General features: G+C 37.7%; 1 protein-coding gene across 2 annotated transcripts in view; it reads left to right on the top strand.

The window, feature by feature from the left end:
- The window catches only part of LOC150083174 (E3 SUMO-protein ligase RanBP2-like), a 621,501-nt gene extending 600,154 nt beyond the window's left edge, over positions 1-21,347 (top strand). Inside the window, exons 33-34 of one of the 2 annotated variants that reach the window (XM_090377889.1) lie at positions 7,845-7,911; positions 20,539-21,347. In XM_090377889.1, the coding sequence (XP_090234015.1) occupies positions 7,845-7,911; positions 20,539-20,573 (102 nt within the window). In that variant the 3' untranslated portion in view covers positions 20,574-21,347. The remainder of the gene's footprint in view (positions 1-7,844; positions 7,912-20,538) is intronic. The other variant, XM_090377888.1, reaches the window with a different exon arrangement.
- The last annotated feature ends 2,728 nt before the right edge of the window (positions 21,348-24,075 follow it).

Raw genomic sequence — 24,075 nt, 5'->3', positions numbered from 1 at the left:
ATCACCATCAGTGACACCGCTTTTCCTCATTCTCCATTCCACCGGAGAGCAGTCCATTGGGAAGATGTCACCCTTCTTTATCCAGAAAGGATTAGAAGGGTTGGCAGGTTCACCTAAAACTGTAAAAAGACTGCGTTCTGGCGACCTTTTGGTCGACACTACATCTATTAAACAGGCGGAAAAAATCCTGAAAGCTACATCAATAGGGGGAATACCCATCATCGTAACCCCACACAAAACTTTGAATTCTTCAAGAGGTGTCATTTCAGAGTGGGACCTTCTTCACGTTTCTGAAGAAGAGATCTGCTCTGAATTAAAAGACCAAGGAGTGACAGCTGTCAAGAGAATATTGATACGGAAGGATGGGAATCTCGTCCCTACCCGAGTTCTTATCCTCACGTTTAACACCCCACGGCCTCCAAGTTCCATCAAGGCAGGCTATCTAAACTGCCCAGTGAGGATTTATATCCCAAACCCACTGCGGTGTTTTAGATGCCAAAAATACGGCCACTTACAAACATCTTGTCGTGGAAATCCTGCCTGTGCTCGATGTGGTGTTAAAGACCACGAGAGCAAGGAATGTTCAGCTCCAAAACCGACCTGTGTCAACTGCCAAGGAGAGCACCCCGCCTACTCTAGAGCATGCCAGCGGTGGAAGGATGAAAAAGAAATACAAAAACTGAAAACAGAGCTGAATATCTCCTACCCAGAGGCCAGAAAACGTATCTAACCAATAAATAGCGGGCATATGCCCAGAAGGTTTCTGCAAAGTGCACTATTGGGACACAAACTGAGATGACTATACCACCAAGAGAGTCATTCACCCCGATTGCATGCTATTTATTGAGTTCACAAAAGCCCACCAAAAAAACACAGTCAGTTGCCACTCCTATATCCGTACCTCCTAGTGCTCCACCACTACCAAAACCAAGTGGTAAAGAGCCTCCAGTAAAAACAGAAACAATGGATGTAGAGAACAAGGAGATACAGGATGAATCAGTCTTGGAACTCTTTGCGGAGGAAGAAATGGACACGGAACAGCGTCCATTCTTCCCCAAAAAAGATAAAGCCAAGACTGATAAAAGTAAGCCCTCAGCACCTCGGAAGCCACCTGATGGACCCACCAAGGCAAAATAATGGCTAAATTCCTACAATGGAATTGTCGTGGATTCCGGCGAAATACTGATGACATCAAGGCCCTCCTGCAAAAGCACAAGCCAGTTTGCTTTTGCTTGCAGGAGACTTATCTTAAGGCAAATGATGATCTCACCATGCATAACATCACAATCTTTCGTAAGGATAGAATTGCGGATGGTCCTGCTCATGGAGGAGTGGCTATCCTTGTGGGTAATCAGACCCCAGTTCAGCCCTTGCTAATTACAACCAGCATAGAGGCTGTTGCAATTCGCCTTACAGTGGGATTTTTATTAACCGTCTGCTCTATTTATTTGCCACCTGGGACTGATATCTCCCAGGAAGACCTTGATCTTGTAACGCAGTTGCCTCCCCCTTTCTTACTTCTCGGGGATTTTAATGGACATAACACCCTGTGGGGTAGTGTTAACATTAATGGAAGGGGACGAGTCATAGAGCGTATGCTCAATGACAATGACCTTTCCCTTCTAAATATTGGAAAAAACACCTTCTTCCACATGCCTACCCGTACCTTTTCTGCCATTGATCTTTCTATCTGCTCCCCTTCTCTACTCCCTTCACTCACTTGGGAAGTGGAGGAGAATCCATACGGAAGTGATCACTTCCCTGTGATAACCTTGTTACACAGTGGGAGCCCATGTCTTCCCTTCAGGTTACCACGGTGGAAGATTGATCAGGCTGACTGGTCTGCCTTCCAACATCAGGCAAATTTTGATCTCAGCACCGTCAGTCAGGAGCCGATCAATGATGCGGTAAAGTACATATCACAGAAATTATTGTCCAAGCAGCTGCGAACGCTGTTCCAAAAACATCTGCCCGGTTTCCACCATTTCTCAAACCTTGGTGGAATTCACAATGCACAGCAGCAAAAAAGGCTCAAAACAAAGCGTGGGGGATATTCCGCTGATATCCTACCATTGTTAATCTAATAGCCTTCAAGCGTGCTCGAGCCAAAGCACGCTACATTCGCCGTCAGAGTCAAAAGGAATCATGGATCCGTTTTACAACAACTATTAACCAGGCTACCAATTCTAAGGTAGTCTGGGATAAAATCTGGAAAATGAAGGGAAAATATACATCCCACCCTTTTTCAATCCTAGATTATAATGGATGCGCTATTGCAGATCCAACTGCAATAGCCAATTCTCTTGGGGAAACTTTCTCCAACATCTCTGCAATATCTTCGTATTCCCCAGAGTTCCTGGTCCTGAAACATAAAATTGAAAAGCAGGCCCTTAGTTTTAAGTCCAAGGGCCTCTATCCCTACAACGGGACATTCACTATTGAGGAACTGGAAAGAGCCCTCACTCTTTCCAATGCAAGTGCTGTTGGACCAGATGGCATCCATTATGAAATGATTAAGCATCTTTCACCAAAATCTATGGATTATCTGCTCCTTCTATATAACAGAATCTTTCTTGAAGGGCAGTTTCCGGATTCCTGGCGCAAGGCAATCGTTCTCGCCTTTGCTAAGCCAGGAAAGGATCCAAAAGTCACTACTAATTACCGTATTGCTCTGACTAGCTGTATGTGCAAAATTCTGGAGAGAATGATTAATTTTCGTTTAATATGGTATTTAGAATCAAATGACCTTCTCTCCAACATCCAGTGCGGCTTCCGAAAAAAAAGATCAACTCTTGATCATTTAATTAGACTGGAAACATCCATCCGGGATGCTTTCCTAAAACGCGAACACTTGGTGTCAGTGTTCTTTGACATGGAAAAAGCCTATGACACAACTTGGAAATTTGGCATTTTAAAAGATTTGCATAGCCTTGGTCTTAGAGGCCATCTCCCCATTTTTATTAGAAACTTTTTAGCCAATCGATCTTTCCAAGTTCGTGTGGGATCCTCACTCTCTCGTTCCTTTAGCCAAGAGGAGGGAGTTCCACAAGGATCAGTTTTAAGTGTCACGCTTTTCGCCATCAAAATAAATTCCATCACAGAGCAACTTCCTCCAACTGTAAACAGTGCCCTCTATGTTGATGACTTCAGCATATTTTGTCAGTCATGCAACATGAGGGTTTTTGAAAGACAACTGCAGAAAGCCATTGATCGCCTTAATTCCTGGGCACTTGCTAATGGCTTCAGGTTCTCGCCGGAGAAGACCGTTTGCGTACATTTTTGTCGTAAGCGTAATCTTCATCCTGAACCTGAATTAAGGCTCGGACAAGATGCTATTCTAGTAGCAGCGGACACAAAATTCTTGGGACTCATATTCGATAAAAAACTGACTTTTTTGGATCACATCCGTCAACTCCGCACAAAGTGCACACGAGGGCTTAATATTCTCTGCTCGCTCTCCTCTACATCTTGGGGAGCAGACCGATGCACCCTTCTACGGCTTTACCGTGCACTTGTGCGATCCAAATTAGATTATGGGTCCCATGTATATTCCTCAGCCAGAGACAGTGTCCTTCGATGGCTGGACCCTGTCCATCATCAGGCCCTCCGTATCGCTACTGGAGCATATCGCACATCTCCTGTCCGGAGTTTATACGTCAAAGCAAACGAACCACCATTATCGCTTCGACGTAAGCAGTTGTCTCTAAAGTACGCTTTAAAACTGAAATCCCTGCCAGACCACCCTACGTGGCTATCCGTTTTTGAGCCACGATGGGAAAATTTGTACAATACCCGTAAGACTGCCAATCGTCCTTTTGGTATTCGTCTCCAAGATCTACTCATAGAACTTAATATCAAGGTAGACAAGGTTGCCCAAACACCTAAGCAACCCCTTCCATCCTGGCATGCTCATGTCCCGAAATGTGATTTGTCCCTTCGGAATTGGGGAAAGTCGGACACTCCATCATCTGTGTACCTGCAGCTTTATTCAGCACACCGAGCTGAACATTCTGACTTCACGCCAGTTTACACAGACGGTTCGAAGTCAGAATCATATGTGGGATCTGCTGCTGTCTTTACAGACAGCACTACATCGGAGCAGATTCCCTCTGAATGTAGCATATTTACTGCAGAGCTGCACACAATTGAGTTAGCCTTGGATCACATTAGTAAATGCCAATACCAACGGTTCATTTTATATTCCGACTCTCTTAGCATGTTATAGGCTTTAATATCTGTGAGATATAATCCTCATCCAGTTCTGTCTAGTATTCAGCAGAAGATTCACTTCCTCTGTGGACGTGAATATGATATCCGCTTCTGCTGGATTCCCAGCCACATTGGGATTACGGGAAATGATTTGGCTGACCCCGCAGCCAAATCAGCAATTCCCAATAATAACTGCTGCCTGTTAGTCCCCTATACAGACTACAGGCAAATAATACACGAGAAGATACACTCCCAAAGGCAGGATTCGTGGAATAGACAGACTGCGAATAAATTATATCATATAAAGCCTGTAATTGAACCGTGGCAGTCTAGTCTGTGCAGGAATCGTAAGGAGGAAGTTGTTCTTGCCCGGACCCGCATAGGACACAGTCATTTAACTCATTCGTTTCTGCTGAGGGCTGATGACCCTCCTATGTGTGTGTCCTGTGGCACAATTTTAACGATTAGACACCTTTTAATTGACTGTCCAGATTTTAGCAGCACCCGTTTTACCGCTTTTAATCATCTGACTGAACCTTATACACTCTGTCAGATTTTATCCGACAATGACAACGTGTCTGCTGTTTTTAACTATTTTAAATCAATAAAAGTTTTTAATTGTATTTAAAATTTATGTTATTGTTATTGTTATCTCTTTATTGGTTTATTTTTTATATACCTGTTATTATATATCTGGACATGGTGGCCTAACTACTTAGGTCACTGAATGTTTTAACTTTTTATAATATGACCGGTATTTGGCGCATTATAGCCTCAGTTGCTGATGCGCCAATAAAACCCAAACCAAACCAAACCAAGCCTTTCTCTTGTGGGCATTCTCAACCTCATGTTGTTTTACATTGTAGATGCAAAATGGGATGATCTGCTCCATTTTTTTTCCTTAGTAGGATTACTGTTTTAAATCTTGTGATGTCAACAGATCGTGTCTGTTAAATTATTCTTATAGGGAAGACATCCTTTATTCCACACTCTGCCTTAAAATCTCGTCCTTTATCTAAACCTTGGTTTTCCAATAAATATGCTAAGGTTGTTCAAGATTAAAATGTTGCATATTGCAGTTGACTTGTATCTAAATCTCCTTCATTTTCTGCCTACACCAAAGCTCCCAAGAACTGTAAAGTAGTTATTAATCAGTCCAAACTAGATTCGTAACAGGCTAAGAGTAGAAAAACTTGCTTCTTGTCCAAATGGTAGCCAAGCATTCTGGTCTTTTGCCAAAGCTATTGGCTGCAACCAACTTTTTCCCATTTCTGTTTCCGCCTCTGTCCAAACCAATATGGTCTATTACCACTTCATCAAAAGATAAAACTGATCTGCTAGCATCCTACTTTTCTTCAAACTCTTGTATTGATGATCTTGGTAAACCACCTTCTGCAATTCCCAGTGGACTCCATTCAATGCTTCCTGTGGTCAAAAGGATGTCAGAAGGATTTTGAACTATCTTGATGCAAAAAAAGCCCCAGATCCTGATGAGAACAAGTTTGAACAGTTTTTGAGAACAAGTGGATTTTTTCCACTTGTTCTCAAAATCTGTACTCCTGAACAACTACTGTTCTGTTTAGCCTTTTATTCTCTTGAGAGATAACTGCTCTTCAGAAATGTAACTTGTTTCTGAAAAGCAGTTATCTTGCACCCATGGTAAGTGCAAGTTTAGGAGGAGCCGGATAAATCGAAGCCTGATAAATCATGTGTTTTCTCCATTCTGGTTTCCGATTACTGCAGTTGAATACCTGTGCAGTCTTTTTACTCAATGAGGCATTATATTTGGTTCTTATTTCCAAAATTCCTTAATTGGTGACACACCCTTTTGATGCCATTGTAGTTTGTACACTGACACACAATATGATACAATAAATAAATTGTAGTTGAAACATGCCTTCTGACCTCATCCTCCACTTTTTGATGTCTGTTATTGTATTTGTTAGTCTGTTGTATGGACATGACATTCTTGGTTAAATGCGTGGACAGTAAAGTGTGATAGTTTTTCTATTCATTATAATGTACCATCCTTGTATAAATATAATAAATACCATTCAAAACCTATAGACGACATACAGTCAGTCCTTGTATAACACATGTTTACACTACACGAATTTGCCGACCAGGCTAGCCAGGTGGGTAAAGCGCCTGCCTGGCAACCCAAAGGTTGCGGGTTCAAATCCCGCCTCAGGCTTGGATCAAAGTACTGCAAAAAACCTTGGGAGGTGCACTATGGCCACAGAAGCCGATGCGCCAATAACTACAAAAAAAAAAAAAAAAAACTACACGATTTATAAATAGGAGAACCATATCTTATATAACACGAACCGAATTTGCTTATGCACGATTTGCCTTTGTGTTTACAAGAAATGGCAGTCGAATGCGGAATCACCCCAACTGAACGCAACACGCTAGGAACGAAGAGAAGATTCTGAAAATGTATTTGTGTTTTATGTCAGTGAAGGGGAAACACATTTCACCATAATAACGTAAAAACCAACACAATTCCAGCTATCGGTATAATCGCAAATGCAATTATATTGAGTTTACCAGTTTATAACAGATTCCACTAGCAGAAATTGTTTTTATTGTTTTATGGTAGTAACCCCTAGAAATGTGCTTTAGTAAAATGTGAGGTGTTAATAGTGTATCTCTGCCTTTACGGTGTTGCTTATTCAGTTGCTACACGCGCACAGCTTTGTTTATGTGTATCAAGCGTGCCTCCTTGTTTTGTAATTGTGCTTTACTCCCTAAAAAATGAGTAAAATACTTAAAAGGTGTGAAAAGGAACCGTCCTGGTGAAGACACTGCAGATTCAGAGAGAAAAGAAAAGCAATATCGATAAACAGAGGCAGACTGGGTCAAAAATTCTTACCCGGGAAATTTTGTAGTGGCCTCATACTAGCGTTTATGGCCAAAATCACACCGGCCTCCGGCCCACCGGGGTTTCCCTGGTAAGGCTTATGGTCAGTCCACCTCTATCGATAGAGAAAAAATATGAAATTGCAAAACGTTTTGAGCGAAATGAAAGACCATGTGATATTGCACGTGCTACAGACCTAAATGAGGCAACGCCGAGAATTACAAAGAATGCAGAGAAAATAAAAACAACTTTCATAGCAGGAACAACTCAAAGTGTAATTAAAATCCATTAGATTAAGACACAAAGAATTGGAAGAGATGGAAAGGCTGTCATCTGTTTGGATAGAAAATCAAACAAAAAACAAGTTTGCTTACGATAGAAGCAAAAGCATTAGCAATATTTTATTACGTGATAGTCATAATAAAATACTTACGTATTTTATTACGATTATTTATTGTGTTTGGTAATGTTTTGGTTACAAATGTGTGTTCAATCTTGGGTGGTCGGCACCTAACCCCATTTTTCCCATAGGGCTTGTTGTTTATATTGCACGATTTTGCATTTCACGAGGGTTTCTAGGAATACAACTATCGTGCTATACGAGGACTGACAATATTTTTAATATTGTTCCCTATGCATATAGATAGGTCATGAGTAGGAAAAGGTTGCACACCCTAAAACATAGTCTTATTAAACAGTGATTTGCTTCCTGTTTCTAGTTTGTTTCCCCATATCATGCTGTTTTAAATTCATAATTGTTTTCTAATTTCAGGGGAAACAGATGGCTGTAGAATCTGAAATAGTAGAGAAAGAAGATAACCCTCCACCCTCTGTGTCAGGTAATATCAAGGAATTTTATTATGAATATTCATGTCGACAACAAAGGTCTTCCCCGCCCTATTGATATCTGCAATAAATAAATGCAAAATAAGCCAATTTGGCATCAGTTGAAGATTACTGCTTGTTATGTATTTATTATTATTATTATCTTTTTTTTTTTCGTTTGTTGTTTCTAAATTTTCAAAATGTTGCTATGTGTCTATATTAGTGTTATATACATGACAGTTTGTCAGTTGTAAAATTAGAACGAGGCTGGGGTCAGATCTGACTATGCTTGGTGCTGACTGTGCATCCGGAATTAAAAGTTCAGTGACAAATTCAAAACTCATTTTTGTTTATTTCTTAGAAATGTTTTTGTATCTCATTTTTATTTGTCACTTTCATAAACTATATTCACAGATTAGTAACAAACTGTTAGCAGTTTATTTGAACGTAGTCACATGTTATGAAAATGGGGCAATAAATACAAGAAACTTGGCAAAGCTGAGTTTGTGAATCTTGATGTTAATTTCTCTTATATACAGAGGAATGTATATTTCAATGTACTCTGCAGAATACTAGCATGGGGGAACAGGTATACTCCATATTATCTATTAATAAACATAATAGATATGTGATATATTTCCTAGAAATAAAGGCTGGAAAATTGTAAAATGTGATGCATGTTCAAATTATACTTATGAAGAAAATTATTGGATAAAGGTATTTCTTGCAAAAGTGCCTAAAAATCATTTGAGAAGGTGCACTGGTGAAAATAATCAAGAAAATGAAATTTTAATCAAAAAGATATTAGTCCTTCCCTCCCCCCCCCATCATTAATTATTTTTTAATTGATGATGTATAGTCATAAAAGAAATTCTTTAAAACTCCATTCTGGAGGAAGAAAGGGTGCCTCAACTCCTTTCCTGATGCACTGCTAATTTGCCACACAATTTTTGGTGCGCTTAATGTCATCCACCTTGTAACCAGAAATTTGAACTACCTTAAGCGAATCAGGGATTTTTCCCCCCTTTATCTTATTATGTACTCATGGTAAAACATCTTAAAAACTCTTTAGACATTTTAATTATTGAAATATTTTTATGATTTTAATGTGAGGTATTCTCGAAACTGAAAATCCTAGTTCTGAAACTTTTAGAATCCTGCAATACAGCTAGGCCTCGCATAACGCGAGTTCGATTAACGCGATATTCAGTTAACGCTATTTGAAAAATGATACCACTTTTCACTTTACACGATGCAAATTTCCAGTTAACGCGATTTTTTTTTTTTTTTTTTTATGCGATAGTTGAAAAAGATTTGAATTGCACGTTAAGCTTACCACGAGTCATACGGTCAATAAACAAACGTTTGCCTGCTGCCCGCCTCGGTGTGTTCCATCAACCATCGGAAGAAGACGTGTTTGTCTCCTGCTAATAAAGTCAATGCAGACTTGCATTTAAAAATTCAAATTTTTAAATGCAAATTCAAATTTTTAAATGAGCCAGATGAAAATGTTACTGCGAAGGAGATAACGGTAAAAGAATTACCTGAAATCTTTCGTATTGCATAGAACCTCAAACAAAAGGTTTGATGTTCTCTGCGATATTTATTTCGCCAGGGCCCAGAGAAGATTGTTGTCGGCTATCGGAAATTGATTGATGAAAAGAGAAAGTCAACAGTGTTCAAATATTTCCGCAACGGTCATTTCTTCATTGTGTATTTTATGTCAGAGGTTCCCAAATTTTCTCGGTTCACGGCACCTTTAATGTCTCAGTAATTTTTTCAAGGCGCACCCACACCAAAAGAAACACCTAACAGTTTCGTTAGGTTTTATGCAATAAACATTTAATTCCATAATTATTTTCATTATCTTTTACATTATATACAGTTAAAAAGTTATTTAAAAGGTATTTTTAAAATTATTTATGGACATTCCAGAAGGTCAAGGACCAATTATAATTTTTCCCATTGATTATTATATTTGATTAACGCGTTTCCGTTTTGCGCGATGCGTCGCGGCATGAATTAATCGCGTTAATCGAGGCCAGCCTCTATAGGTTTTTCAGAGCATGTCTCATAGTACCAGACTGTTTCTTTTCCATGACTTCTACCACTACATAGCTCATATTTGTCAAAAAATGAGGATGGGCATTCAGTCTCTTCATTCATTCATTGAACTGAACCTATTGAAAAATCTCTAGGAGGCATCCAGATCAGGTAGTATATAATCTTGCTGCCTCTACTGTGCCAGATAGTGATTGGAGAGAGTCCAAGTACCAGTGACTAGCTGCCAAAATCTTAACAATGGTTCCCTATGAATAGTTCTGGTTTAAGGAATAAGTTATTATCCCTTAAATCAGAAGAATCAAAATAAACAGCTTTCTAACCTAGAAATTTGCATTCCTTTGAATTTGAAGTTTATTTTCTACACTATTTTATAAGATGATTTTATATAAAGTTATGTCATATGTCAAGGAGCTGATAAATTCTTGCTATGCATATGCCATATCAAAAATTTCATTATATCATACAGCATATCCTCCCCACTTTTTTCTCACTGCTGAATACATCATGAAGTCAGGCTAATAAAAAAACTTATTTGCAAAAAGATCTAAACTTCCTTGTTCATTTCACAAATGTATGTAGTCTCAGTTCCAATCTAAATGATGTCCATTTCCATTTAGACTGCCAAGTACCCTATACTTTTTCTGACAGAATCGCAATTATTGGTTGATTCAACCACTACTCATCTCAGTTGTCTCAAATATTTGCTATATGATTCTTTCACTTCAAAAGTGGTACTTATGCATGTGTTCACTCTTATATTCCCTGTCAGAGACAGTAATTTGGAATTTCCTCTGGCTTAAAATCTCTGTACCCTATTCTGTTAAATTTATCCATTGCTTCTATCATTCTCTCAGCTCCACTAATCATTTGGAACTCTCTGACTTCCTTTCTTTGAAACTTGACTTTTTCCAGTCCAACTTTCCTAACTGTGAGATAATTTTCCTTGGTGACTAATGTTCATAGGTCCAGCTGGTTGAGATGCTAAGGCTTTTGCAATTACTAATAATGTTGCTCAGATTTTTCATTTGCCTACTAGGATACCAGACAATCCTAACCACACAGTTCATAAGAAAAAGATCAAGTGTGTTGACACACACACACACACACACACACACGCGCGCACACACACACACACACACACACACACACACACACACCCTGAGTTAGGGTTGAATTTGAAAGTGTCTGCAATTCTGCCCAGACACGATAGGAGAGAGTACACGATGAGAGCCTTGTCAATCAGTTCGGCCCTGGAGGGCATGTGCAAGGCTCGGGGGTAGAATTTTTTTCAGCCTGGTTTGTGCTTGTTAACAGGAGAGACTGCTTCTACAGGGATGGGATACACTTAAATAGAAAGGGTGCAAGAATATTTGCTGATGCTATAGAGGCAGTGTTAGGTGAATCGGAAAACTGCTAGCTTGGGGGGGGGGGATTCACAGACTGAAAGGTTAAAAGTAGCCGCAAGCAGAGGTGAAGGTGATTCTTGCACTGCTTCTATTAGAATAAGCAGCAGCCTGGAGTGAGGGGTGCTGGGGGTTTCAGGGACTGATGGCAGTCATCGTGAAACAGGTGGTTATATGGGATGTGTTAGGGTAACTAAGAATAAGAATAGGTGGATGTATACCAATGCTAGAAGTATAGTAAATAAATTTGATGAATTTTAAGTGTTGGTCAAGACATCAAAGGCGGATATTGTTGGGATAGCAGAAACATGGTGTCACACAGATATTAGGAATGCAGAATGTGAATTTGGGGAGTACAATGTGTACAGAAAGGATAGACAGGATAAGAAGGGAGGAGATGTTATGCTGTTAATTAAGAAAAACATAAAATCAAAAGAAGTGCATTCAGTTGATATAGATGGACAGTGCACTGTTGAGTCAGTCTGGTGACATAAGCACTGCAAAAGCAAAAATAAGAGTAGGAGTGTGTTATAGGCCTAATGACTCAAATGAGTACAATGAACAATTGTACAGAGAAATAAAGTGGGCTAGTAAATCAGAATGTCTTATAACGGGCGATTTTAACTTCCCAGATACTGACTGGAACTTGTGGGTTGGTCACTCGCATAAGACTTTTGTGGATTTATTGGATGATTGTTTTCTGCAGCAGCATGTTCAAGAGGCAATCAGAGAGGGTAATACTCTTGGTCTGGTAATCAGCAGTGATCATTTGTGTATTAAGAATTTACAGATAAAGGAACCACTAGGTGGTAGTGATCACGGTGTACTGATGTGGGATTTACTTAAAGGTATAATTACCATCAGGGGTAAAGGAAAGGGTTTTTGCTTCCATAAAGGTGACTACAGTGCTCTCAGACAGTTTTTAAATTCTGTACAATGGGATCAACTGATGATGTTACCAACAGCAAATTCTAAGTGGGAATTTGCTGTTGATAACACGATTAATTCAAGGAATTAATCATGGAAGTTACTAAAAGTTTCATACCTATTAAGAAATATTGTTCAAGGTTCAGGCCTAAATGGCTGTCAAATGAACTAATGAGAATCGTGGCAGAGAATAAAAATGCATGGGATGCATATAAATTATCAGGCGACACAGAAGCCTATGGCAGATATAAGCTAGTCTGTAATCAAGTCACAAAAGAGGTTAGTCAGGCAAAGGCAGATTACGAGAAATCTTTAGCAAAGGATGCTAAGAAAAACAGCAAGTATTTCTTTACTTATATAAACTCTAAAAGGAAGGAGATGAATCTGATTGGTTCGCTTGATATCGATGGTTCAGCTGTTGATCCTACTGAGAAAAAGCAAACAAACTGAATGAGTATTTTGCATCTACATTCACACATGAGGAGTTATTAAAGTTTGAAAATGCCAGAAGGTTATCAAATTGTAGCAGGGTGCTTAATGATTTTGCAATAACTAAGAACAAAGTGGAGGAGAAATTGTTGAAGTTAAACATAAGAAAGGCACCTGGGGTGGACGGGATCTATCCAGTTATATTAAAGGAGGCGAGGCGGCAAAGGAAGTAAGCAAACCCTTAGCCATAATAAAGAGCATCCTTGGATTCAGGGGAGGTCGCCTGATTTGCACATCGCCTCACAGACTAGCGATGTGCAAATCTATCCCCAATTCACAAAGGGAGATCGAAGGGTGACACGAGTAATTACAGACCGGTTAGTTTAACTTCTGTTCCAGGTAAAATTATGGAGTCACTGGTTAAAGATGCATTGCATGATCATCTAGACAAGACTGCAGCAATAATTCGGACACAGCATGGGTTTGTTAAGGGAAAGTCTTGTCTGACAAATTTGATTGGGTATTATGATGTGGTTACAAAGGAACTGAATGCAAAAAATAATTTTGATATCATATACTTGGAATTCAGGAAAGCTTTTGACACTGTTGTGCATGGAAGACTGTACAAATTGGAGCCGAATGGTATTAAGGGTAAGTTGCTACAATAGATAAAAGGATGGTTAAGTGGGAGAAGACAGAGGGTGGTAAATAATGGGTGCTGCTCTTCATGGGCTAATGTTATTAGTGGACTCCCACAGGTTTGGATGTTCGGTCCACTGTTGTTTTGTATATTTATCAGTGATATTGATTAAGGTATATCAGGCTTAGTGTTGAAGTTTGCAGATGATACAAAGGTTGGTAGGGTTGTTAATGACAGTAATGGCAGTGTGCTACTGCAACAGGATCTAGAAAATTTGGACAGATGGGCTGAGGAGTGGCAAATGAAGTTTAACATTGACAAATGCGAAGTACTGCATATGGGTAGAAGTAACCCTAGAGAAACGTACCAACTGTGTGGTACTACACCTAAGGTGGTAGAAAATGAAAAAGACCTAGGAGTAATTGTGAAGTCAGATTTAAGTTTTCTGAGTAATGCAGATAAGCTGCCAGGGCAGGTCATGGGGTTTTGTCAGTGATATACAGGAATTTTGCTAGCAGGGAAAAGGAGGTGATTGTCTCTCCGTATAAGGCAATGGTCAGGCCACACCTTAAGTACTGCATACAGGTCTGCAGGCCTCATTTTAGGAAGGATGTAGATTTGCTTGAAAGTGTACAGAGAAGGGCAACAAGATTGGTGAAGGGACTAGCCACCTGCGAGGTGATTGGTTGAGGTGTATAAGGCCTTGAATGGGTTGCACACTGAATTCTGATGGGATTCTTCCACTTGTTCAGATTACGAACCTAAGGGGCCATAAATTCAAATTCAGGAAAGACAGATGTGGAATAGATGTGCGGAAATTTTCCTTTAGCCGGCGGGTGGTTAATTGCTGGAACAAACTTCCATCTGTCGTTGTTGAAGTTGATAGGTTAAATAAATTTAAGGAGGAACTGGACAAACATTTAGAGGGAATTGTTTTGTAAAATTTTTTTTTTTTTTTTTGCTGATGCTGCATAAGCTCATACACTTGCTTTCTTGCATCACATGCCACAACTACTACACACACTCTTGAACTTTTTCTTATGAACTGTGTGGTTAAGATTGTCTTATGAACAACCTTTCCAAGTATGCACTCAAGTGAATGGGTGATCCTCTAGGCACTTCATATCACAACTTCTTTAATGTCTTTGTTTCATAGCGAGGTTCTTTTAATACCCCCCCCCCCCCCCCAATCATCCTGCAATTTTCAACAAACCAAAATTGGTGAATTTATACAAGCCACAAAAGACTGTTTTCTCATGTATATTCACCATTTTGGTTATAGCTAACTATGGCACTGTATGTCTCTATAACCTCTGTATGTAATACCATACAATAAAATAACACTCGAGTAATCTGTTAAGAAACTACTCAGGAAAAAAACAAAATAAATTTTTTTATGGTAAAAACCATAAATACTTATATTTCCTTAAATGTTTTAAATTATTTGACACATCCTATACTACTTTTAATGAGTTTGGATAGTTTCAGTAATTCAAGGATACTAACAATTTTCAGACTAGAAAAGTTTTCTCATACCACTCTCTGCCCTGTGATAACCTTAATATTTTCCTATTTGCCCTTCTTTATAAAAATAACTAGAATCTAGAGTAAGTATTGTTGACTGATTTAAAAGATTAAAGAATGCAAGGCAGAAAGCCAATGGTGTGAAGTGAATGCCAAATTCACAATATTGGCAAAAATATTCAAGGGACAAGTACATCTGAATAAACAAGGTTTATTCAGATGGATGCCATCCTTACATTTAGTATTAGTAATGGCAAAAAGAAGCTAGAAAGCAAAAAACCTTACATAGCATCAACCAAACCACTCACATTTGTCCAGCCTACCTAACACTGTGTCAATAGCGTCAGCAAATAGTTTTGCATCTTTTATGTTTAAGTGTATCCCATCCCTCAAGAAGTAGTCTCTCCTGTTAACAAGCACAAATTATGCTGAGAAAAATTCTGTCCCATGACCCTTGCACAAAATCTCCATAGCCAAATTCATTTAGCATTAGCATTAGCATTAGCAGAGGCATATGATGCAAGAAAGCAAGCTTATTCAGCATCAGCCAAAAAAAAAAAAAAAAAAAAACCCACTCCCATTTCACCCCTCCGTTCGTTCGAAATACCTGTCCAGTTGAGCTTTAAATTTGTTTAGGCTATCAACTTCAACAACAAGTGATGGAAGTCGGTTCCACCAACCAACCACCCGCTGGCCAAAGGCAAATTTCCGCACATCTATCCGACATCCGTCCTTCCTCAATTTGAATTTATGCCCTCTGAGGTGATTATTCTGAGAAAGATGAAGAATCCCATTGGCATTGAGCATGCTCAAACCATTCAAAGCCTTATACACCTCTATCAGATCACCTCGCCGGTGCCTAGTCTCCAAACTCTGTAATTTGCAAAACTTAAGCCTTTCTTCGTAAGAGCAACCCTTTGTTCCATTTACTAATCTTGTTGCCCTTCTCTGTACCCGTTCCAGCAGCTCTACATCCTTCTTGAAATGAGGCCTCCAGACCTGTATACAGTACTCAAGATGTGGCCTTACCATTGCCTTATACAAGGGAATAATCACCTCCTTATCCCTGCTAGAAAAATTCCTGTATATCATTGACAAGACACCATGAGCTACTCTTGCAGCTCATCTGCACTGCTCAGAGAACTTCATATCTGCCTGCACAATTACCCCCAGGTCCTTTTCATTCTCCACCACTGTCAGTGTAGTACCGCAGAGTTGATACGTTGCTCTGGGGTTACTGTTTCCCATATGCAGCACTTTACATTTGTCGATGTTAAACCTCATTTGCCACCTCTCAGCCCATCTGTTCAACCTTTCCAGATCCTGTTGCAGCAGCATAGCGTCAGTATTGTCCTTAACGACCCTGCCAACCTTTGTATCATCTGCAAACTTGGACATTAAACTTGATATCCCATCATCAATATCATTCATAAACACCGAAAACAATAACGGACCCAACACTGAACCTTGAGGAACTCCACTAATAACATTAGTCCACGTTGAGCAGTGTCCACTGATTACCACTCTCTGTCTTCTGCCACTCAACCATCCCCTTATCCATAGCAGCAATTTGCCTCCAATGCCACACTGCTCCAATTTGTGCAGCAGTCTTCCATGTGCAACAGTATCAAAAGCCTTTCTAAGATCCAAATATATAATATCAAAGTTATTCCCTGCATCCAGTTCTTTTGTGACTACATCATAGTATCCAATCAAATTGGTCAGGCAAGACCTGCCCTTAACAAAACCATGCTGCGTCTGAGCTATAACTGAATTCTTGTCTAGATGATCCTGCAGTGCTTCTTTAACCAGTGCCTCCATTAATTTACCTGGAACAGAAGTTAAACTAACAGGTCTATAATTACTTGTGTCAGCCTTTGATCCTCCTTTGTGAATTGGGGTTACATTTGCACATCTCCAGTCTATGGGTACCTCCCCTGAGTCCAAAGAAGCTCTCATAATTATGGCTAGGGGTTTGCATACTTCCTTTGCTGCCTCCTTTAATATAACTGGATAGATCCCATCCACCCCAGGTGCCTTTTTTATGTTTATCCTCAACAATCTCTCCTCCACTTTCCTCTCAGTTATTACAAAATCATCCAGCTCACTGCCAATGTTTACTTTACCTACATCATTCTCCTTCCTGAATAACTCCTCATGCGTGAATGTAGATGCAAAATACTCGTTTAGATTGTTAGCCACCTGAGCAGGATCCTCAACTGTTGAACCATCAATATCCAGTGGACCAATCTGATTCATCCCTTTCCTTTTCGAGTTCAAGTATGTAAAGAACTCTTCTGTTTTTCTTTGCATCCTTTGCCAAGGATTTTTCATAGTCTGCCTTTGCCTGCCTAATCTCCTTTGTGACTTGGTTACAGACCAACTTATATCTATCATAGGCTTCCATGTCACCCATTAATTTGTATGTATCCCATGCATTTTTCTTCTCTGCCACATGTCTCATTAGTTCATCTGACAACCATTTAGGCCTAAACCTTGAACAATATTTCTTAGTTGGTATGTACAAGGCTCTTGTCATATACTCCCTCCTATCGTGTCTGGGCAGAATTGCAGACACTTTCAAATTTAACCATGACTTGCGACTTTTTTTCAGCATTGGCTTATACTTGTTAAGTAATTCTGCACATCTCTTACTCTTAATGTCATTAATGGCAACATGTACTATGACATTAAGTTTTGTGATACTGCTGTACATTTTTGATGTGTATAAAAAATGTACAGCAGTATTACAAGACATCATCTTATAAGTTGATATCTGCTGTACAATGCCATTAACCTTTTTGCCCTGGCAGAAATACCTCTGCTCCTATTCCACCTATTCTTTTTGCACAATATATTTTCTATCTCCCTGACAATACAGTCACCAACCATAACTAATTCCTGTGGGACCAGCTCATTCTGCATTGTGGGTTGCCTGATGCACAAGTGTGAGTTCTGGTTGGCATTAATTTGGGAAGCTGAGAGTTTCATGAGGCTCCCATTTAAATTCCTTCGAGGGACATGCACCTTCAAGCTCTCATAAATGCCTATCAGAACATTGAGTTTACACGTAATTTCATCTCACTTGTTGTGCCAAATATACAAAAACATCCCCCTTGGCTGTATCATATCCTATTCCAAGAAGTCCTCAACCATTGCACAAGTTGCACATTGTCCTACAAATCATGGCCTAATTTCATTAGGCCATGATTTGTAGGAGAATCGCTCCTTTGGTTCTCCCAAGCCTCAACAATCTCACTACTACTTTGCCTGTTCCTTTGTGTTCTAGTCAGGTATGATTTTCATTTAAATACAATTTAATTGATTTATTGACAATACTACTAAGTGATAGGGCCTCCGTAGCTGATTGGTCAGGAGCAGGCAGTAGCACATGCTCCTTGAGTAGACTGGGGTTCAAGCCCCTGACTGCTAAATATGATCGATCTGCCAACCTGCACTGGACCAGTGTGGCAGATTATATCCATTTCCCTCAGCATGAATTGTTGAGGAGGCTTCCATCCTGCAGTGGGTTGATAATGGCTGCAGTTTACCTTTACTACACTAAGCTCACAGATTTTTAAATGCATTGATATGTATTACGCTATACTGTTATGTTTGCAGAGTTTTAAATTAGTTATATCCCTACCAAAAGTAATATTTCTTTGCTAAAAGCAAAAAAATATGCCAGAAAGCTATTAATTTTTCACAATTAAAACTACAGTTCCATTACACTACTATTTACGTGCTACTATATTTGTACCAAAACACCGATACAAAAGCTTTATGAATAATAAGTCATAAGTTAATACAAAACCTCTAGTTAAATTTAAAAATAACCTAACAAATGTGATTCTTTGTTAAACAATTTAATATGTTAATTAATCAAACAAAACAGTAAAAATTTATAAAAAACACATCTCATTTGATAGTATAAACCAGAGCTATGTATAATACTCAATATGTGCTACGTGATTTCAATATTTGTAGAATAATAAGAGAAATTTACCTCAGTATGATAGAATGCTTCTGTATGCTACGCACCAGAAATTAAAACGTTTTATTTTCTGGAGAGTAGCATACAGAAATGTTCTACTTATCATATCGAGGTAAATTTCTCTGATTCTTCTACAAAAAAACATATCCATTCCCATGAGCTCAAAATGCTTCGTCTGCACACTTCGTAATTAATATTGCCATTTTATTTTGCACATTGTGGTTTATTATCTCAGATTGTATGGTTGGTACCCATATCTCTCTCTCTCTCTCTCTCACACACACACACACACACACACACACACACACACACACACACACACACACACACACACACACACACACACACACACACACACAAATGTGCCCATGGGCACAAAAAGGTTGGGAACCACTGCTGTATTTATGAAAGATGTTAGCCTCGGGTGTTTGTTGCCATAATATGCCATTATGCTGTATTTAATTGAATCAGAATAAAGATTTATTTATAATAGTATACTTCTTTGTATTCTGTTTTTCTCGCTTACTGTGTGGGAATTCTTTGTTTCCTCCAGTGACAGCAGCAGCAGCAGCAAGACTTGTGCTTACTTTTGAAACAATGCTGTTATCCATGATAATGACCTAAAATTACTAATTTTGTTTTTTAATCAAATTGCATCACTAAAAGAGGCAAATATCATATTCTTTAAGATTCTCTGTGACATCACCATTGAATATTTCAGTATTTTCTCATCTTCATCAGATGGTGGGTGTCCTCAGCAACTTCATGTTCAGTGGTAAATAGTGTGTCTAGCTAAACTAGAAGCAAGCAGCGTGAGGAATGGAAAACATTCCAATTAAAATGTAACAAAAATTATGGGAACATTACATTCTTATTACTGGGCTGTGTTGGCTCATAGCACTTAATTGAGGCCACCTAGCCATCTACGAGATCATTCTATGAGAGACCAGTAACATTCAGTGTCTGGTGGTGATGCCATTTAATTAAAAAACAAAAGTAATAATTTTAAGTCAACAAACTCGTGGATAATGATGAAGTGAGTATAAGCCCAACTCTTGTTACTATCAAGGGAACAAAGCATCCCCAATGCATGGGCTAGTCCTTCCATGATGCACATGTTTGAAGCTCTTGTTTGTTAACTTGCTGAATAGAATCACTTCCTTATAGCCTTTCCTTACCCATCTCTTAGACTGATGATAATATACAAAATTCATCTCCTCTTATTCTCAGTTGATAGTAAGTATAGAAATTGTCTTGGATCTTGGGCAGGACACACAGCTCAAAGACATGATGACAGATGGACTAAGAGAATAACAGAATGGAGGAGCTAGAAGAAAACCTGGAAGACAGCAACGGAGATGGACAGATGAAATTCATGAGTTTGTGGGTAGTAAATGGATGGCCATTGCACCAAACAGAAGAAACTGGAAAGTTACTGGAGAGGCCTTCATCCTGCAGTGGATTGAAAATGGCTGATGATGATAGAAATTATATTTTTATTTTAAATGTAAAAAATTAAAAATTATATTTTTTAATGTTCTGGCCATTAAAGCAGCATTATTATTATTATAGGTTTGACTGCCTTGGACAATTGTACATAGTTATGTATACTTCATATCTTTGCTGAACAATCTTAAACTATTATTTTTTTATTTTTCAGGAATACTTCAAAGTTCTGCTTCTGTGCATAGTTAAAGGTTTGTATATGGTTTTATGTTGATTTAGTGCCATGCATGATCTAAGAATAAAGGGTGAAAATAAAGAAAAAGTACAGTGCAACCTCAGTGTACTGCTCCTGGCTATACTGCATGTTTTGGACATGACATGAACATTAAAAAAAAAAAAAAAAAAGCAGTTTATGGCAAAACACAAATTTTACTATAGACTCTGGCAGAAGAAAACTTGCCTCACAGATGGAAAACAGCTGCTGTGTTGAGAGTAGTGTTGGCCACAAGTTGTCTTTTCTGCTGTATATTCCCTCAATTAGGTGATAAAATTTTTATAAACAACTGTAGCCAAGTGTAATAATGGGAGAGGAGAACCAATTGAGTATTTGTCAGTTCCAATGAATTCAGTTAAGAATTTTTGTAAATAATAGCATGTGACATCCTTTTCAGATATAAAATAACAATTAGAATGGAAAAAACTGCTAAAGGCATGATGCCAAGTGAGGAAAGTTTGTATATTATTATAACTTGCAGTGCTGTAAAAAATTCACTTGTATTATTTATAGCCCAAAATAGCGCATTCTTCGGAGTCCCGCAATCTGATCCAGAATGTAACCCAAATATTACGCTATTTTCGATGGAAAATTATTTTTGAGATGCTGATTTTCACCTAACTATGATTTTCCAGGAATATGCTATTAGACATTATTATAGATTATGTGGCTTATTTGTTCAGTATTTTCTATTTATGTAGTATGCTGTAAATTGGATTCCTTGTAAACGTGGCTCATTTGGAAGTGTGGAATTGTAAGAAATGGCAATTTTTAAATTTTATGTTTTAAGTATATAAGTGTATCATGCTGTATTTTATTTTAAAGTACAGCATTATTTTTTAAAAAATACAATAATTGTTCATTTGATATTTCAAATTTAAAAATGCACTTAAAATTTAAGTGTAATGGCAAAATAATAAAACTAAAGTATGGAGGGGAGTGTGCAAAATGAAATTTATTTATATAAAAACACCTGCTGTTGTCTTTTGGTAATTATGTATCCATGTTAAAAAATTGAGGAAAAAACTAACCAAATTTTATTTTCAGCTATAACATTTCACTTATAATATGGATGATAAAGTTGTTCCCATTCTAAATATAACTGTGCTTATTATATTGAAAATGACTCCTAACTTTAATATTTTATAGCAATATTTTTATTGCTTGCTGTCTTGCCTTGCAAGTGAAATCTGATTATTTTCCACAGCTCGTTATTCAGAAATATTTATATGTAACTTAAGAAATTATTGGGATTTGTATAATGTTGTCCTTAAAATGTTGTCCTTTTTCTACATTTATGTATCTTATTATGCAGAAATAGTTGTACACTGTAGGATTATTTTCACTAGTCAGATTCATCCACAATTCTTGTGACATGTGATGAGAATTAATGAAGGTAGACCCAGATTTATGCTTAGCCATCTGTGTGCGATACCAAATTTCAAATAACTTCCATGCTTTGCTTGAATAACTTCCATGCTTTGCCAAATGTGTCTAGACAAGCTGAGAAAGAGAGAGAATTACTGCATTCTAACATATGTTGTATTCAAATGTGTGCCTGACATAATTTTGTACTCTTGGCTTTGCTTGTTCCCTATGCTAAATTATAGAATTTTGATTTTGTTGATTTTGAAATGACTGCAGAATTCTGGATTATATCTCAGCAATTAGTCATTCATATATGCAAATTTGGTATTTACACCAAATTTGCATATTCAATACAAGACTTATTCAGCATAAGCTGAATAAGTCTGAAACCTTAAGATTTTTGTTTTCTTAAATTGAATTTTTGTTCTTTTTCTGTGATTAATAGAAGTGAAAAGTAAATATAGTTATCTCCTTACCAAATGATTACCAAAATTAGAACTCTATAGAATGCTTTAAAAAAAAACATATAGTTTTATATTCTCTGAACTTAGCCATTCAGTTTAATTATAGCTGTCTAATGTTTATTACTCTTCTCCCATAAAATTTTAAGTTTCTTTTCTTTCTACATTTATGTATCTTTACAACACCACTTTCTTGCATAACAATGCATGCATAGACTATCTAAAGCTAACAGTACTTTGTAATAAGATCTAAACTCTATAATAATATCTGCAAAAAGACCTAAACCTCACATAAACTTCCTTATGCATTTCACAAATATACGTGGTCTCGATTTTAATCTCAAGAATGTCTTAAAATGTTGTCCTTTTTCTAAACCAGGACCCCCATAGGTCACTAATAGAATCTACAGGGATGATAAACTTCAAGAGGTCGATTAAATGTTTTTACTCGTATTCGTAAATTTCGGGCCAAGTCCAGAAATAGGAGAAATAGCCAGATGTTAATACAAAAATATAAAATATCTATAGCGTATGTTGAGAAAATTTAGTCGTTTTTGAACGACTCAAAATTATTTTTTTTTAATTTACTTACTGGTCTAATATAGTTTCCCCAGAACTTTACCATTACTTTTTTTTTTATTATTATTAATATTGTTATACTATGAATACTAAATTGAGAGTAAATCTAACCCAATTACTTTCTTACTTTCAGCATGTTTCACATCCGCACTTACTCTAAAATATAAATTGAGCTACAGCCCCACTAAGTACAGTTGAGCGTTGAAAATCTGAACGTCAATAATCCGACTGAGCATTTATTTTATTTATTTATTTTTTTTTATGGTTATGGCATAAAATGATTACAGTAAGTGCTGGTTATTGTGATCACATTTGCGAATTGAATTTTGATTCTATTAAACGGTAATTCTAATAAGCAAAAATTGGAGGAATGTTTCCACAGGCCATAAAAATGAAGATATAAATAACAAACTTACACTTTTAATTCCTTGCCAATTAACAAAATTAAGTGATACATGAAAATTGGAAGAATATTATCCACAGGTCATTAAAATAAAAATAAATTTACGCTTACATACATAGCTTAATTAATATACATAAGTACTAACTTAACACTTTGTAATCTGTTATTCAACACACTTTGTAATCTGATATGGTTTATCAACCATTTTATTTATAATGTCAAGAAGTATCATGAATGAGAAGGCAAAATGGGTAAGGTCTTGCTTGTCCTAGACAGCGGATTCAAAGTCATGTATCTTCTATCAAATGTTACCACACTCTTCCAACCGATGGACCGGGAGTCATCAAGAAGTTGGAGAGAATTACAAAAAACAAGTCTTGCATCGTTAACTTTTAGAACAAAGCATTGTAGCTTTTACAAATAAAAAAAGTCTCAAGGACAGCTGCTACATGTTAACTACATGTTAACACCTAAGATGCATGGGAATTTAAATTCTGTGTGGTTTCTTCTGTGGACAGAAGAAACCATAGGAGATGAGCAGAATTGAACTGTGAAGGAGATGAGGGACAAATACCGAATGAGATGATCAACGTGTTTCAGTTAATCCTTGTGTTTGAAGATTGCGATGAAGGTGATGTAAGGGCATGAATGGAAAATGATTTTGAT

This window comes from Mastigoproctus giganteus, chromosome 7 (genome assembly GCF_048544385.1).
Source record: "Mastigoproctus giganteus isolate SK-2022 chromosome 7, ASM4854438v1, whole genome shotgun sequence".
NCBI lineage: Eukaryota > Metazoa > Arthropoda > Arachnida > Uropygi > Thelyphonidae > Mastigoproctus > Mastigoproctus giganteus.
Note: the sequence above shows the minus strand (reverse complement) of the source record. Positions and strands in the feature narration are given on the sequence as shown.